General features: G+C 41.3%; 1 protein-coding gene across 3 annotated transcripts in view; it reads right to left on the reverse strand.

Annotated features, from left to right (window-relative positions):
• LOC121574593 (E3 ubiquitin-protein ligase MARCHF8) overlaps positions 1 to 16,799 on the reverse strand; it is a 139,174-nt gene that overhangs the window by 112,465 nt on the left and 9,910 nt on the right. For all 3 annotated transcript variants that reach the window (XM_041887168.1, XM_041887159.1, XM_041887156.1), the window contains exon 2: positions 8,753 to 8,953. In XM_041887168.1, coding sequence (XP_041743102.1) covers positions 8,753 to 8,842 — 90 coding nt within the window. In that variant the 5' untranslated portion in view covers positions 8,843 to 8,953. The remainder of the gene's footprint in view (positions 1 to 8,752; positions 8,954 to 16,799) is intronic.

Here is a 16,799-nt window from a genome sequence, read left to right on the forward strand (position 1 = left end):
CCAGAGCGACTTACAGTTAGTGAGTGCATACATTTTTTCATACTGGCCCCCCATGGGAAACGAACCCACAACCCTGGCGTTGCAAGCGCCATGCTCTACCAACTGAGCTACACGGGGCCTACACGGACATCTACTAAACTGTGTATGTGACCAATAAACTTTGATTTGATGAGCTTCACTAGATAGTGCACTACGACCAAGGGCCACACTTTACTTTATTAGGTTTATTTTTGCAGGGACAGTGCACACAGTAAATCAACATTTCAGTAAAAGTGCCAGTTTTAGCCAGCTGGCTAATTTGAGACACTATAGGGGCCGTTCCATAAAATAAGTGCATTTTGTGTCCCTTTGAAATTTTAAGTCGAAATTGTGCACCAATATTGAATTTTAAGCGCCTTTTATATTCAATAAATCAGTTTTTTTTATAGGAATAAAGACTTGAATTCCCCATTTTGACATGTCCCTCTGTGCACCCTCTGTGACTTCATGGAAGATTTTAACCCACTTAACCCCAACATTTAAAATTTCAACATCATTGTAAAGCCCTAGTTATTTTGTCATTTCTGAAGATTATTAGTTATTTCATGTGATTAATTTCTTGTTTTGTTTTTTTAACGGCCCTAATTTTAAGGTCAACCCTGTTACGTGAACTGAACTCTGGTTTTAATATGGTGAAACTATTGCTTTATAAATATTTTTTTCAAAAGAAACATTGAACATCTAATAGTCAAATAATAGTGTTTAAGCATGTGAGTTGGTTCTACTCTTTTTGGCAATTGTCTTGTGTTTTGTGGTGGAAAACTGAGTGGGTCGAGCATAACATGTCAACCCTGTTACCCATAGATATACAGGCTAGACATTTTAACATATATTTTTTTTTACGCTTGCATTCAATTGCCCCTCCCTGATCACACAATAAGCTTCCATTCCCTCTGTCACAAGGGTATTTATGGCTGATTTAAGATAAAATCGTCAAACCTGTTACAGTCAACCCAACCCTGTTACTCTATTTGACACTTAATAGGCACTTACTATAGCAAAAATTCTATTTAACCTCTTGAGATGGGAAAACATGTTTTTTCATTAAGTTTAACATGTGCAGCTCTTTATGAAAGAATGTTAAAATGAGACACTAACCCCAAGACCACCCAAACCACAAAGCTACTGTATATCACACCTGTTGGTTTTAAGTCAAGTGTTTACTCTTGCTTCCTGGTGGTCAAAAGGCATGTAAACTATAGTGGTAGAAAGAGGGCTCTAGATGGATATTAGCCGTTTTAGCATGGACATTACCATTGAGGGTTTCTCAACATTTTAAAGTAGTCCACTGGGTGGGGATTCCTATAGGTTGGGAGCGATCAGCCAATGATCATGGCTTTAAGCTATATCTCTGCCATCTTGTGGCCACAATAAATAAATGACAAACAAGATTTGGTTCAGGACTCCAGCACTAATCAACAATATTAGCTTTAGACTTTAAAAAATATGGATATTCTTTATTTTTTGCTTTCACGGTACCGAACCTGACACACAACACACACATCACAGGCTGGGAGCAGCACATGGCCTGCAACAGAGCATCACGCTGGAGCACTTAGGGGTAAAGTGCCTTGCTCATGGAAACAACGGCAGTAGGTAGTATACAGGGATACTGAAGCCGGTAACCCTCCGGCTGCCAGATCACTCCTTGCCGATTTTCCCACAGGCAGCTCGGGGGTTCGAACCGGCAACACTCCGGTTACCGGCCGCCTCTCAATTCACTACTTTAACGCTGTTATGGCGCTGCCCATGGCATCACAGACGCCATAATGGCACAGATACAAAGATGAGTCCTTTTTCTATCTCTATGATGTAAACATTGTTTTCCTGATAACTTTTTTGCTCATCCCCTTCCTCTGCTCCAAGGCTTTGTGGGTCATTTGCATTACATTTCATTACCAGGCCCCTGGCTAGGGCAATCTGGAGAGGACAGAGTTGGGCAGAAGGAACATCATCGCAAAACATTTTGGCACATCTGTTCACCCCCTCAGGGTTTGTAGGAATGTTTTTAATACACCTATGGAATTATGCAGAGTTAATTTTGTGTATATTTTGAGAGATAACTGTATTTGTTTGTTGTTAAGGTCATGCTATGGTGTCACCCCTGACAATCTAATCCAAATACCTCAAGGCAGAGGAGAGGACTGTTGCCAGCACGTTGCTTTACATGTCGTCACGTTATCACATTAACTTTACATAAGATCTCAGGAAAATGTGTGTTTTTGGAACACTTCACATGTTTTCACATGTGAAATCAATGTGTTTTTTCCGTAAGACACCGATGGCCAATTGCAATGAAGAAGCTGAACTTCATACAGAGCACTTTGTTAGCACTTGATACCAGACAGCTGCAACTTTCCTTTCCCCAATTAAATAACGATCTATCGGAAAACATAAGGCTGATGAATGTAACATTCTTATTACAGTATAAGAATATAGTACAATTATGCCTATACAGTATATTCATTTAGATGTTTAATCTTAAATGGCTTAATATGTGCCATTTGAAAATACTTTATTAGACTACATTTTAATTTGATAAAAATTTGATTGGCTTGATTTAGTTACACATTTCAAATATGGACAGTGCAGGGATCTTTTCCCCCAGAATCTTGATAAGAAATTACCATACTTTTTAAGACAAGTTCTAACTAATGGATTACATTAATTGAAAACAAAAAATATATTAAGTGTAGGCTACACCAACATGAGTTTTCCATTCATAAAACGTTTAGGGTAAATTGCCACAGTAGATTTTGACAGCAAGCAGGACTAAAAGTTAACACTGACATCAGCTTTAAAGAGAGGTACTGCGGTGGCCACTAATGGTTGCAATTGACATCAGCTGTGCAGGTGATTTTAGCGCGTATTGATGGTTTAACGAGAGATTACCTTGTGGTAATATGGTGGCCCAATAATGTTTGCAATTGGCCCAGAGAGTGTGAGTGTTATAGGTTTGAATGTGTGTGCGTGCATTCGTGCGTTTCGGAGTGTGCGTGTGTATGGGTGCAATTTATAAACAGCTCAGCCTGCTTTGTGTGCATGGGGGTGTAATCTTAATAACTACTTAACTACTTATCACTACCTAACACATTAACAAACAGATGCTAGAAGGAGGAAGTGTACCAAGTATACAAGCAACCACAAGAGAATAATACACCGTTATACACAAAGTGCAAAGTCTTAAATAACAAAGCATCCATGTCTCTAAACATGTATCGTGATTATTCCAGTCACATCAGCTCTCTCCTTATCGTCCATAGCAGACACAGAGCAGTCTCAGAGTCTCACACTGTTATGGTAAAGCGGAGTCACTCAAGGAAACTTTCTGAGTAGTAGTTTACCACTTCAGTCACCGGCTTCATTAATAAGTGCATTGACGGCATCATCCCCACAGTGACTGTGCGTACATATCCCAACCAGAAGCCATGGATTACAGGCAACATCTGCACTGAGCTAAATGCTACAGCGGCCGCGTTCAAGGAGTGGGACACTAATCCGAAATCCCGCTACAACCTCCGACAAGCCATCAAAGAGGCAAAGCGTCAGTAAAGGACTAAGATTGAATCCTACTACGCCGGCTCTGACCCTAGTCGGATGTGGCAGGTCTTGCAAACTATCACTGATTACAAAGGAAAACCCAGCCGAGAGCTGCCTACCAGACGCGCTAAATGCCTTCAATGCTCGCTTCGAGGCAAGCAACACTGAACCATGCATGAGAGCACCAGCTGTTCCGGACGACTGTGTGATCACGCTCTCTCTCTGCATTGTTGGGAAGGGCCCGTAAGTAAGCATTTCACTGTTAGTCTACACCTGTTGTTTATGAAGCATGTGACAAATAAAATGTGATTTGATCTGTAGAACTTGTTGTCTGTGTCCCAAATGGCACAGTGTTCTTAATATAGTGTACTACTTTTGACCAGAGCCCTATGGGCCCTGGTCCAAAATAGTGCTACTATAAAGGGAATAGGGTGGCATTTGGGACGCAACCTAACTGTATAACTTTGTGTCTCACAATGTGTTGCTTAAATTTATTTCTGATGCATATTTTTCCCAAACACAATTTAATATGGAATGGATAAGAGAGTTAACAGTGGATTTACTCAGATATGTGAGAGACTGTCTGTGTGTGTGTGCATCTTAAAAAGAAATGAAAGAGAGAGACATTATTTATTGAGCATTTGAAGAGCGTTGAGAGTTGCTTTCTGAGGAAGCAGCTGACTAACAGAGAGTTCTAAATAGAGGCAAATGCTCCCTCTCTCTCCCCTCTGATTTTTTTGGAGGCACTAAAAGATGAGGTGTGTCTGTTACAGACAGATGGGCTGCACTCTGTGACTAAACGGCAGGCGCAACCACACACACACACAAACACATGCTAATCACAATGCAGGGTAAACAATAGCTATTTCTCTCCTCTCGTCTGCTCCATCCCCCTCTCCTCCACTCCTCCGATGGATCCAGAGGGAGGAGAGGAATCACCTCCGTTTATTCCTCCATCCCTGAGAGGAATAAATGGATCTTAGCCGCAGGGAGAGAGGGAAGGGATGTTAGCACAGACCAGAACAACAGAGAGAGAGTTAGAGAAAGAGAGAGAGATCAGGTTCTACTTCCAAAAGGCCACAGACCCGGTTTAGAGAGAATCTCTTTATCCACTTACACAGAGAGACCCAGAACAGACACGCAGAGAGAAGTAGGCCAATTAGAGTATAGCCTCGGTCAAGGATGCAGACAAAGCATGGATATAGTACGTAACTTACTGAATGACTGCAGCCATCTAATTCACAAACTATTATGGAGTCTTCAAGCTGAACGTGTGTCTGCATGTGCGTGCGTGAGTGCAACTAAATCAGGCTAAATCCAGTCCACCATATGTACAGGTCGAGTGGGCTCTTGTGAACACCTGTGTTGACATGCTGAGGTACTCAGACCCTGATTAACAATAGACCGTGTTAGAGTATTTTGTTGGTAAGAGGACAGACACCAGGCAGACAGACAGAGAGACATGTTGACTTAGCACCACGCTTTGTTTAGCAGATCTACAGCTGACCACTACTGCGAGCCCTTCACACACATACACACACACACACACACACACACGCACACGCACAAACACATGGGAGCACAATAACAAACAAACACCTTGCGTGTAAAAAAATTGTTAAAGAGAGAGACACACACACACACTCATCCTCCCGTGTGACCTTATGGCTCAGCATAGTAGCATGAAAACGACTACAAACTGAAAGCTTCTCCGTATTAAACCACTTCAGCTTAAAAGTGGAGCCTCTATACACACTCACACATGCACACAGTGTAATATTTTACGTGTTGTTCATATGGGCAGAACACTATATGTATACTACAAAGGTATGTGGACACCCCTTCAAATTAGTGATTTCGGCTATTTCAGCCACACCCTTTGCTGACAGGTGTATAAATTCGAGCACACAGCCATGCAATCTCCATAGACAAATGTAAGTGCAGCTATTGTGAAGTGGAAACGTCTTGGAGCAATAACGGCTCAGCCGCGAAATGGTAGGCCACACAAGCTCACAGAACGGGACCGGCGAGTGCTGAAGCGCGTAAAACCATCTGTCCTCGGTTGCAACACTCACTACGGAGTTCCAAACTGCCACTGGAAGCAACGTCAGCACAAGAACTGTTCGTCGGGAGCTTCATGAAATGGGTTTCCATGGCCGAGCAGTCGCACGCAAGCCGAAGATCACTATGCGCAATGCCAAGCATCGGCTGGAGTGGTGTAAAGCTCGCCGTCATTGCCCTCTGGAGCAGTAGAAACGCGTTCCCTGGAGAGATTAATCACTCTTCACCATCTGGCTGTCCGACGGACAAATCTGAGTTTGGCAGATGCCAGGAGAACACTACCTGCCCGAATGCATAGTGCCAACTGTAACGTTTGGTGGAGGAGGAAAAATGGTCTAGGGCTGTTTTTCATGGTTCGGGCTAGGCCCCTTAGTTCCAGTGAAGGGAAATCTTAATGCTACAGCATAAAATGACATTCTAGACGATTCTGTGCTTCCAACTTTGTGGCAACAGTTTGGGGAAGGCCCTTTCCTGTTTCAGCATGATAATGCCCCCGTGCACAAAGCGAGGTCCATACAGAAATGGTTTGTTGAGATCGGTGTGGAAGAACTTGACTGGCCTGCACAGAGCCCTGACCTCAACCCCATCGAACACCTTTGGGATGAATTGGAATGCCGACTCTCCTTCAGGCCATTCAACACCTTTCAGAGCATTGTCTGGGATATGGTTGTGTTCTCCATATAACTTGAAATAACCCCATCAGTGAGGGTTATGCGGCCACAGCATTTGAAAGCATCATATTCGGTGCACTTCCAGAAGGACTTATTTGCGGTCTGTTGTTCCCATCTGTAGGTGTAGCCTTCATTCGCCAGGGTATTTTTTCCACGCACAGAGAGGATAAATTCGGGATCCATTGCTTGTTCTGACCTCCTCTAAGAATTATGAATGCTGAGGGTAGCAGTGCAAGATCTTTTTAAGCAGAATATTTTGATTATTAGCATATTAACTATTTGCAATTCGATTGCTGGACTATTGAAGCCATCCATCCAACCCATTTATTCAGATCCGGCAGTTCAAAGAGGACAGTTTCAAAGGTAATGGATTGGACATAGTTATTGTTCATTAGCAGCGTACATTTGCATTCATTCAGTTAAATCTCTTGAAATAGCCTATACTGTTTTTGTGCACTGTATAGCCTACTGTACTGTTTGTCTGCCTGGACTGTCTGCCTGTCTGTCTTGGTGAGAATCTTAAGTTAATAAAATAGTCTTCTTTAGTTTGTGTGTATTATTTTACATATAAGTATGACCTAAAACTAGAACCGTCTTTTGGGCATCATGGGAATGTAACATTTTAATACATTCTAATAACATTTTACTTGTCCAAAATCGTGCTGAAATAAAACACTTTTCGATCCTTGTATTAAATGGCAGTGTTGTTTACCTATCAATATAATAAGCATTTGTCTGTGAAATTAGACATAGAACTTGAACCCTGTTTCAACAAATCATCAGCTGATTCAGAAAAAAATTTCCGGAATGACAGTAAAGTGAACAGCTGTTGTGATAGCACACAGGGTTTTTCTAGAATGTTTTGATGTCTCATATGTTACGAAAAGGATAGTCCAAACTATACCAGGGTAAACATTTTGCCTTATAGCATTTTTAAAACAGGTTCAAAAGCAAAAAAGCTTTATTTCCTTGTAATTCATTTTATTCAATGGCTTCACCGGAGTGTCGTCAAGCCAGGGTTGGGCGGCACTTTACAACATTCCAATGTTATAGTCTTGTGAATCTCTCATGCATATTTTTTGATTGAAAATATGAACAAATTGGAGAGATGGACAAATATTGATTTCAAAACAAAATAAACTACATTTTCGTTCATATTATAAAGACATGAGCTGAGTATCAAAATAGCTTTAAAAGATGCGTTTGCCTTAAAGTTGAACCTCGGATAGATATTTTGTATAATGGCCTATACAGTCAACACAAAATATGGTATTCTGTTGTTTTGAAATAGGCCACGTTTTCCATATCATAATGAGACTCAATGAAACTACACAGGCCCAATGGATTTTGTAACGTTTTCCTATATTAAATTGACTTATTAGACTGTTAAATGTAGGGGAAAAGGCAGATATTTTATATAAACATTGGATTTCTGTGGTCCAAATTTCATAATAATTTTCGTTTTCAGTTGGTAGGCCTACCCATGTGTCTTTCTCCTGACTCGGAAAGCCTGCTCACTGATGTCAATACCAAAGCTGATAATTGTGACTTGATTGAATTGGAATGATGTGATAATGATAATGATGGTGAGAGCCCATTATAGCCTAACCCTTTAATCATAGGCTATTGTTACTTTTTGTCTCCAAAATCACAATGTTTCCATTCCTATAGTCATGTGACAGAGTATTTTTTAATTGAAAACTCCAAATGTCGGGCTTTTACCAGATCCATTTTTTCTGCATTAAATGTTTTATTTTCATTAAAATTCGGTATGATATAGCCTTTAGATAATATTCTGCCCATATGAACACATTTATTTTAGGTCATATAAAGAACAGCTATACCTGATATAATGAAAAGGAGCAAACAGACACAACATTGTTTCACATTCTTTAATAAAAGACCCATAAACAGAAACAGGCAATAGGCTATACAGCTGGCTTCACAGTTTTCCCGCCAAAAAGGCCTACAAGGAAACTCAATGTATCTCTACAAAGTTGTGTGTGCGAGGGTGTCTGTGCGCTGCGTAGCACCTTCCACAAAAAGGCAAGCCACACACACACACCCTCCTGTGACCTTCCGACTCAGCATTGTAGCACAAAAACATCCACAAACTGAAAGTTTCTCCTTATTAAACCACTTCAGCTTAGCAGTGGAGACTTTACTGTGATGAACTGTGATGGGGCCTCAGTCAGACATAATTTAGTGGAGCTGTTCTCTACTCACACACATGCACAAGCATACACACCAATCTGTCTTTGTGGGGTTCCTGGAATCACAGCTACACCGAACCGGTATTAAAACATGACAAGGTGTGGGCCACAATGGATCTTGCCATTAGTCTGTTTAAGAAAGTGTGTCATACTGCCAAAAAGCATGTCATACCAAACGGTGTCCCCCTCCAAAACACCCCACCAGAAGATCATGATCTTTGACCCTACCTGTTTGTCCTTGGACTTTCCGCTGCCGCTGACCCGGGAGGAAGTGACATCACGGGGGATGACAGAGATCTGGTGCAATGGCATGTTCATCCCCGCGCAGCCCACCGGACTGGTCAGGCTCACACACACACTTCCTGTCTCGCTGCTGCTGCCACGGCAACAGGCATGACGGGTGAATCGCTACTCCCAGGCTGCACTGCCCTGGAGAGGAGAATGGGTAGAAAGAGGAGATACAGGGTTAGACATAAATAACACTTCTCACATTTATTTTCAAGATATATATATATATTTTTTTTTTCACATGATGTAGCTATTTTCCTTTATTTCCTTCAACAGTATGACTGATCTGGTTCTGGAACAGTGGGTGGCTAATCAGAGTGATGATAACACATTGACAGAGAGAAGAGTCTGAACAACCCATGCTGTGAAGTCTATAAAAACTATAGTCTGAACATCGCATAATAGCACATCGACAGAGAGGGAGAGAATGAACCATGATCTGAATAGAACATGATAACACACTGACTGTCCACATTAACAAAGGTCTGAATTAGAGCTGGGTGATACGGACAAAAATCTATATCGTGAAAAATTGCCTAAAATGATGCAATAATGACAAATGGAACGATACGTTTATAACAATGTGCACCACAGAGGTCATTTCCATGTAAAAGCATCAACCAGAAAAAGTCTTAAAAGGCATTGGAAATACATCAAAACACAATAATGTTGAAGTAAAGACCCCTGCCAACTAATATCAACACTTATAAGAAATAAGAATTTGTTCTTAACCGACTTGCCTAGTTAAATAAAGGGTAAATAAATATAAATAAATATTTTGTTTTGGATCAAATGTTCTGCCTTCTGTAAGTTTAAGAAACATTGCCTTGTGCTGTGAAGGCTGAACCACGGTCAATCAATCAAATGTATTTTATAAAGCCCTTTTTACAAAAGCAGTTGTCACAAAGTGCAGTACCATGATAACACAACAAGAGGGAGGGAGGGAAGAGGTGGAAGACAGGAAGACACGAGGAAGAGGGGTATTGATGCATCACTAATCCAGTGCTGTCTGAAAGTAGAGGTGGGCTCTCTCTCAGTAAAGGTTAGGGATATCTCAGGGGACTATAGGGGTTTCTGGTGGTCTCTCCTTCAGATCCCAAGGACATTATAGACCCTGAGGACAAGACACAGGGAGACTAGCAAGGGGACCTGATACCATCACAGACAGATTAATTACATACCATGGTTCACCAGAAAGGCTTTCCATGATGTAATGAGAGAGAAGGAGAGCAGGAGAGAGGGAGACAGAGAAAGAGAGATGGAGAGGGATAGAGAGAAAGAAAAAGATAAAGACAGTGAAAGAGAGACCTCCAACATCCAACTGCCTACGAGCTTATCTCCAGTGTGAGACAGTGAGTCCAGAGAAATGTCTGCACAAACTACTGTTTCCCCTACACACTAGTGCTACATGGACACGGGCCCAGCCTTCACCCTCCTACACACTCTACTGCACTAACACACACACACACACACGCACAAATGCACACACACAAACAAAGCCAGGCTTTATGCAGACCAGGGACAGGGTCATGTGTGTGTAGGCAGTACTGCCATTTTGTTTCATGTGGTGTTCTGTTTGGACCGCTGTAGACCCCAGCAGCATTATCACACACACACACACACAAAAACACACACACAGGTGTTGACCCTTGCCCTACTTCACAAATCGCTTGCCCTACTTGAACAAAATCTGCTAGAAAGATAATGTACTCATACAATTTGAATTATCTGCAAACTAACAGGCCTTAACCAATATACTGTAGCTAGTACTTCACCAATATAGCCAACTGAACAAGCAGAAGACTGAAGCCTATACAGAAGTAAGCCTGGTTCTAAACTAATCTCTAGGCCTGTAGGTGGGGCCTAAAATAACTCCATGTGGGTTACTGTTAGGTTCTGGCCAATCACTGTTACTGTATATGTCTGGCCAATCACTGTTACTGTATATGTCTGGCCAATCAATAACTTCCTGAAAAGGTCTGATTGGTCAGAAAGTGACCTTGTTGCCATGGTACCAGCTACAGAGGTCATTATGACTGGAGGCTGGTTCGATTTTACAATAACATGCTGAAACACACAAACGAGAGCGAGAGCAGGCTCTGATTGCTGTCAGCACGCACACACACACACTGCTTGAGTCTAATGATTCATACACCATTCCCACTGGGCACAGACATAATTTCAATGTCTAGTTTTGATTTACATTTGGTTGAGTTGTCACCATGTCATTGGACTTAGCTTTAAGGTTTGGTGAAAAAAATACAAAATTCCCTTACTTTGATGACTTTTTGCACATCAGTTTTCCACGTTGATTCAGTGTTATCACATAGAAATATTTTGTTGAAATTACATGGAAACAACATTGATTCAGTCAGTTTTTGCCCAGTGGGTTGTCTTGCTGTGAGTTTTTAATGAGTGATTGACAGGTCTAAAAACACATGAGAACTTCCTGAATATCCACCCTGTTTTTGACATAACTAGGAGAAAGAAGAGCGGTTTGATACCTTAAAACTGGTTACAAGATATCATCAAATTTTACTACATTATACTTACATTTTCTATGAGACACAGACACATGATACTATATAATCACATACTATCAGTTCTGTAGGCATAATGTAGGTTAATGTAACCATATGGGTTGTGGTGCAAGTGCTAGACTAGACGATGGCTCAATCATTTCAATCTTTTGTTTTGCCCATTCACCCTCTGAATGGCACACACACACAATCCATGTCTCAATTGTCTCAAGGCTTAAAAATCATTCTTTAACATGCCTCCTCCCCTTCATCTACACTGATTGAAGTAGATTTAACAAGTGACGTCAATAAGGGATCAAAGCTTTCACCTGGTCAGTCTATGTCATGGAAATTTGGCACAGAAAATCTTTCCCGTTTATTTCAAGTTATTGCATTTTCTCCCCGGTCCCTAAACGTCTTTGCTCTGCGAAAGAAGCACAGATGACAGAGAAAACTTTCCCTATGTCAACTAGATTAAAGCATTCATTCTATCGCTTTATGACATTATTCTGGTGAGCAAGGGTTTATTTAGTCTTCTATGGCAACATATAATGACAGAAGAGAAGCTGCATGCATGCATCCAACTATAGACAAGTTGACTAACAAATAGCCCTATCAAAATGTCGGAAATTATAAGCAGAAACATACACTATATATACAAAAGTATGTGGACACCCCTTTAAATGAGTGGATTCGGCTAGTTCAGCCACACCCGTTGCCGACAGGTGTATAAATCGCGCACACAGCCATGCAATCTCAATGGACAAACATTGGCAGTAGATCGTCTGTCCTCGGTTGCAACACTCACTACCGAGTTCCAAACTGCCTCTGGAAGCAACATCAGCACAACTGTTTGTTGGGAGCTTCATGAAATGAGTTTCCATGGCCGAGCAGCCGCACACAAGCCTGAGATCACCATGCACAATGCCAAGCGTCGGCTGGAGTGAATCATACGTCTTTCATTATAAGTTTCCAATGATAACACAGACTCGTACTGAACATGTGTGTCAGCCTGTAAACCTTATTGATGGTCAAACAGAAGCTGGCAGACTTCTGTGTGAAGGGACACACGGTTCAGTCCAGAACATCTTCAGATAAACTTTCATCAAAGGCTGGTAGTGACAATTACTGTTCATACTGAATACCACCTCTGTTTACACTCCTCATAAAGTGACGTTGTGTGTGCATGTGTGCGTGTTATGCTTTCCGAACATCCCACATCTACTGTCTGTGTCTGTGTTACTCAAATAGTTTGTGGGGAAACAGTCAGGAAATTCTAACTGATTGTTCTGCTGAGGTGAAATGTTCTTACAAAATCATTGATCAACTGATAAGAGACATTGACGCAACCTTTCCATCTGTGAGATCTAAACCTGGCCTCGGTGTATACAACCCAGTTCTTTCTCTGCTGCAGGCCTTTGTACTTTCATCATAATAGGACTGTTTCTCCGTACAGGCCTGTAAGAATGGACCCTGTATAAAGCTTTATCTGTGGTAGTTCCAGTCCACAGTGATTTCATTGCAGCCATGAGCAAGGTCTTGAATAAAGCTTTCTGTTATGGATTGAAATTCAAAGACACAGTGCTATGCTGTTTATCAAGTCTCCACATCCATTGTGAAAAATGTATTACATCTATTTTAAATGTATTTTAAAATGAGGCCAACCTGGATAAATTAAGGTTAAATCAAATGTACACCTACATGATAAATAAATTAAGCGTCCACCCATGAAATTATCTTTCAAAACACAAGTGCTGTAAATCAAATCTACACATTCATGACAAATGAAAAGGCCCCCAGTGTAAAGCGGAACTGCTATTTCAGGGCGACAAAACAGGCAGCCTGAGCCCTTGAAGGACCACAACGGCCGTAATGATATCATCAACTAGAGACTGGTAATGTATTACTACTCCCGATCCATTCCAACTGAGCCAGCACTTCTGCCTAGGTGATTTATGGGGGCTGTCAACTTTTCATTGCATACCAATACCATTCCTCTCAGCCACCATGTGTGGTGAGTGTTCTGGCACAAAATGTCAGCTGTGGAATGGGAAGAGTTATCCCCCATATAGACCTAATGTGAAGTGTTTTGAGGCTTTGTCAAAAGCGCTATATAGAAATGCAACCCACTGCCTCCTGAGTGGCGTAGTGGTCTAAGGCACTGCATCACAGTGCTAGAGGTGTCACTACAGACCCAGGATCGATCCCAGGCTGTGTCGCAGCCGGCCGTGACTGGGAGACCCATGAGGCGGCGCACAATTGGCCCAGTGTCGTCCGGGTTAGGGTAGGGTTTGGCTGGCACGTCCTTGTCCCATCACGCTCTAGCGACTCGTGGTGGCCCGGGCGCATGCACGCTGACATCGGTCGCCAGTTGTACGGTGTTTCCTCCGACACATTGGTGCGGCTGGCTTCCGGGTTAAGCGAGCAGTGTGTCAAGAAGCAGTGCGGCTTGGCGGGTTGTGTTTCGGAGGACGCATGGCTCTCGACCTTCACCTCTCCGGAGTCCGTAAGGGTTGCAGCGATGGGACAAGACTGTAACTACCAATTGGATATCACGAAATTGGGGAGAAAAAGGGGTAAACAATTATTCCAACCCACTACCTAGTGCCATCAGCCACCGCCTAGCTCCTATCTCTGTTGTGTGCTTCAGAGGGGCTTTGCAAACTCCCTACGAAAACATTATTAGGGACAAAAACTGTTGTCCTACATTCCAACCACCACAGAGTTCTTTCCACTGCAGGCACTCTACGGAGGCTGGGATAGCGAGGTCTGACATCATCCACAGAGAGAGAGAGAAGCTATTACAGAGGATCAATATTCATTCTGATAGACAGACATAGTGGAGCACAGAGCACAGCAGGAATAGATTGAGTTACTGTAGAGAACAGTAGACAGGCAGACATAGTGGAGCACAGAACAGGGCAGGGGTAGATTGAGTTAGAGCACAGAAGGTAAACCAGGGCAACACTAATACCTGATTGTATTATATCCATTGCATTACAGGCCTGAGTCATTCCACCTCAAGCACAATAAAGAGGATTGACACCCACCATCTCATATTGTTCTGAAATTGTTAAACATTTAAGATAGGCATTCCTGAAACATTACTTTGTTGAAATATAATTTGATCTCTGAGAAATTAAGCTAAGCTGAATGAGTAAGACATGAGGAATCCAATAAAATGATAAATAGTCACCCAAAGACCCCCACCCCCCCACCCTCAACAACCAGTATACAGTATCATCTCTCTTTGTTTAACAAGTAGTATGGAGCTGCTGCTTGGAGTATTGCTTCTTCATCCGTTGTAATGTATTCCCTGTGAATCTGGTGATGTTTTTTTCCCCTGTTCAGAGAAATAGCCATTGAAGTCCCTTGCATTATTTAGCATAAATGAGTGTGAAAGTACCACATTTTGCCCACTAGATACTGCTCTTCCTGCTACTGCCACCACACCTTGTTATTCATTTTGTTGGTCTCTTGTGTTTATTAAAATGGTTCACAACATTTTCTTTGCAACTTTGGTAGAAAACCAATAATTTTTGCTCATGATGAAAATAAATGGTCCCTTATTGATGTCACTTGTTAAATCCACTTCAATCTGTGTAGATGAAGGGTAGGAGACAGGTTAAATAAATATATGTTTTATCCTTGAGACATGGATTGTGTATGTGTGCTATTCAGAGGGTGAATGGGCAAGACAAAATATTTAAGTGCCTTTAACGGGGTATGGTAGTAGGTGCCAGGCACACCGGTTTGAGTGTGTCAAGAACTGCAACGGTGCTGGGTTTTTCACGCTCAACAGTTTCATGTGTGTATCAAGAATGGTCCACCACCCAAAGGTCATCCAGCAAACATGACACAACTGTGGGAAGCATTGGAGTCAACATGGGCCAGCATCCCTGTGGAACGCTTTCGACACCTTGTAGAGTCTATGCCCCGACGAATTGAGGCTGTCCTGAGGGCAAAAGGGAATGCAAATCAATATTAAGAAGGTGTTCCTAATGTTTTGTACACTCAGTGTATGTCCACGGTATCGCATTGGGACAAATAAACTAAAGATCTCGTTTGTATTTTCCATATGAAGTCCATCAGGACTTGCCAGACAGTGACATTAAAGTGTGTGACTCGTCAGTAGCCTCCCGAATTGCATCATCAAGAGAACTGTTCATTTGGCTCCCTAATTTGCATACTGTTATGCTTTTTGGCGATTATCTGCAGATAAATTATAAAAACATTTGATGAAGATGGTGAATACTCCTCACTGCAGGAACAATAGGTAAGCTAGTGGATCGATAGCCTCACTAGGGTCCAAAATGTGATAAAAGAAAACAAATTGAATTGTTTTAAAAGCTAATGATACTTATATGGTATTTTCAAAAATAGTGATATAGTGATTTAATCAAAGTGTTGACAATGGCATAGTTAACTGCTGCTTTCTGTGTAGCAAAGCCCATGATTAACACCTGTTCATTCTTCAATCATATTGCAGATAGCTGAGAAAATGCCTCTTAAAAGAAAGCTTAAAGTCTGTGGAAGTCAGCCAATCTGTGAAAAATCTGTGGGTCAGTTGTTAAACAAGTATTTTTTTTGAATAAATGGCATACTGCAATTCACAAAGAAAGTTGCAAATGCTTGTTGAAATTCTTTCACTAATTAAACTGTCATTCTATCTCTTCGCTTAACACATATGGACCCAGAACTTAATTAACCATCTGTTCTGTTTATTTTAGCGACCCATTTTTTGAAAAAGTGCCCATCACACAATTTGTTTGATTTTAAAAGTATTCTTAAAAAAAAAAAAAATCTATATAATTTGGGCTATTTACTTCATTTTTTTCTGTTTTAATAAAATACAGAATTTGAAGAAAACAATTGTGGCAATGAATATCTTGCAGTAAAATACTTTAGTCTCAAGAGAAAGCAGGTTAAATATATATTTTTAAAGGTTTAATGTTCTCTTACTTAGAAAATAGTCCCGATCATATAGGCCTAGACGATATCCAAAAAACAAGCAATAGACTGAATTCATACATTCTCAGTAATTGAAACACAACACATTTTTCAAATCAGAGAGGTAAACTCAATAAAGTATTTAATAATATGGCTGCATATTTCGATGGAATCAAGATATTAGAATGTAACAGAGGCCACCAAAATAGAACTTTTGGCAATAAATTCTTAACCCGGCGTGCACGGCCCAGGGATTCCTGGCTGGCTACTTTTTCTATTTGGCTGGCTGCTCTATGTGCTTGTGGAAAACACTGACCAGATTCACACGGAATATATTAAAAAGGATGAAGAAGCAATTCTCCAAGCAGCAGCTCCATACTACCTGTCAAACATAGAGAACTGATGATGTATACTGGTTGTTGGGTTGGGATTGGTGTGCGGTGTGGGGGGTCCGTGAGTGGCTTTTGATCATTTTATTGGATTACTCATTGTTAGGAAGAATTATGGTCCAAATTCGG

The sequence above is a fragment of the Coregonus clupeaformis genome, unplaced genomic scaffold, assembly GCF_020615455.1.
Source record: "Coregonus clupeaformis isolate EN_2021a unplaced genomic scaffold, ASM2061545v1 scaf0176, whole genome shotgun sequence".
In the NCBI taxonomy this organism is placed as follows: Eukaryota; Metazoa; Chordata; class Actinopteri; order Salmoniformes; family Salmonidae; genus Coregonus; species Coregonus clupeaformis.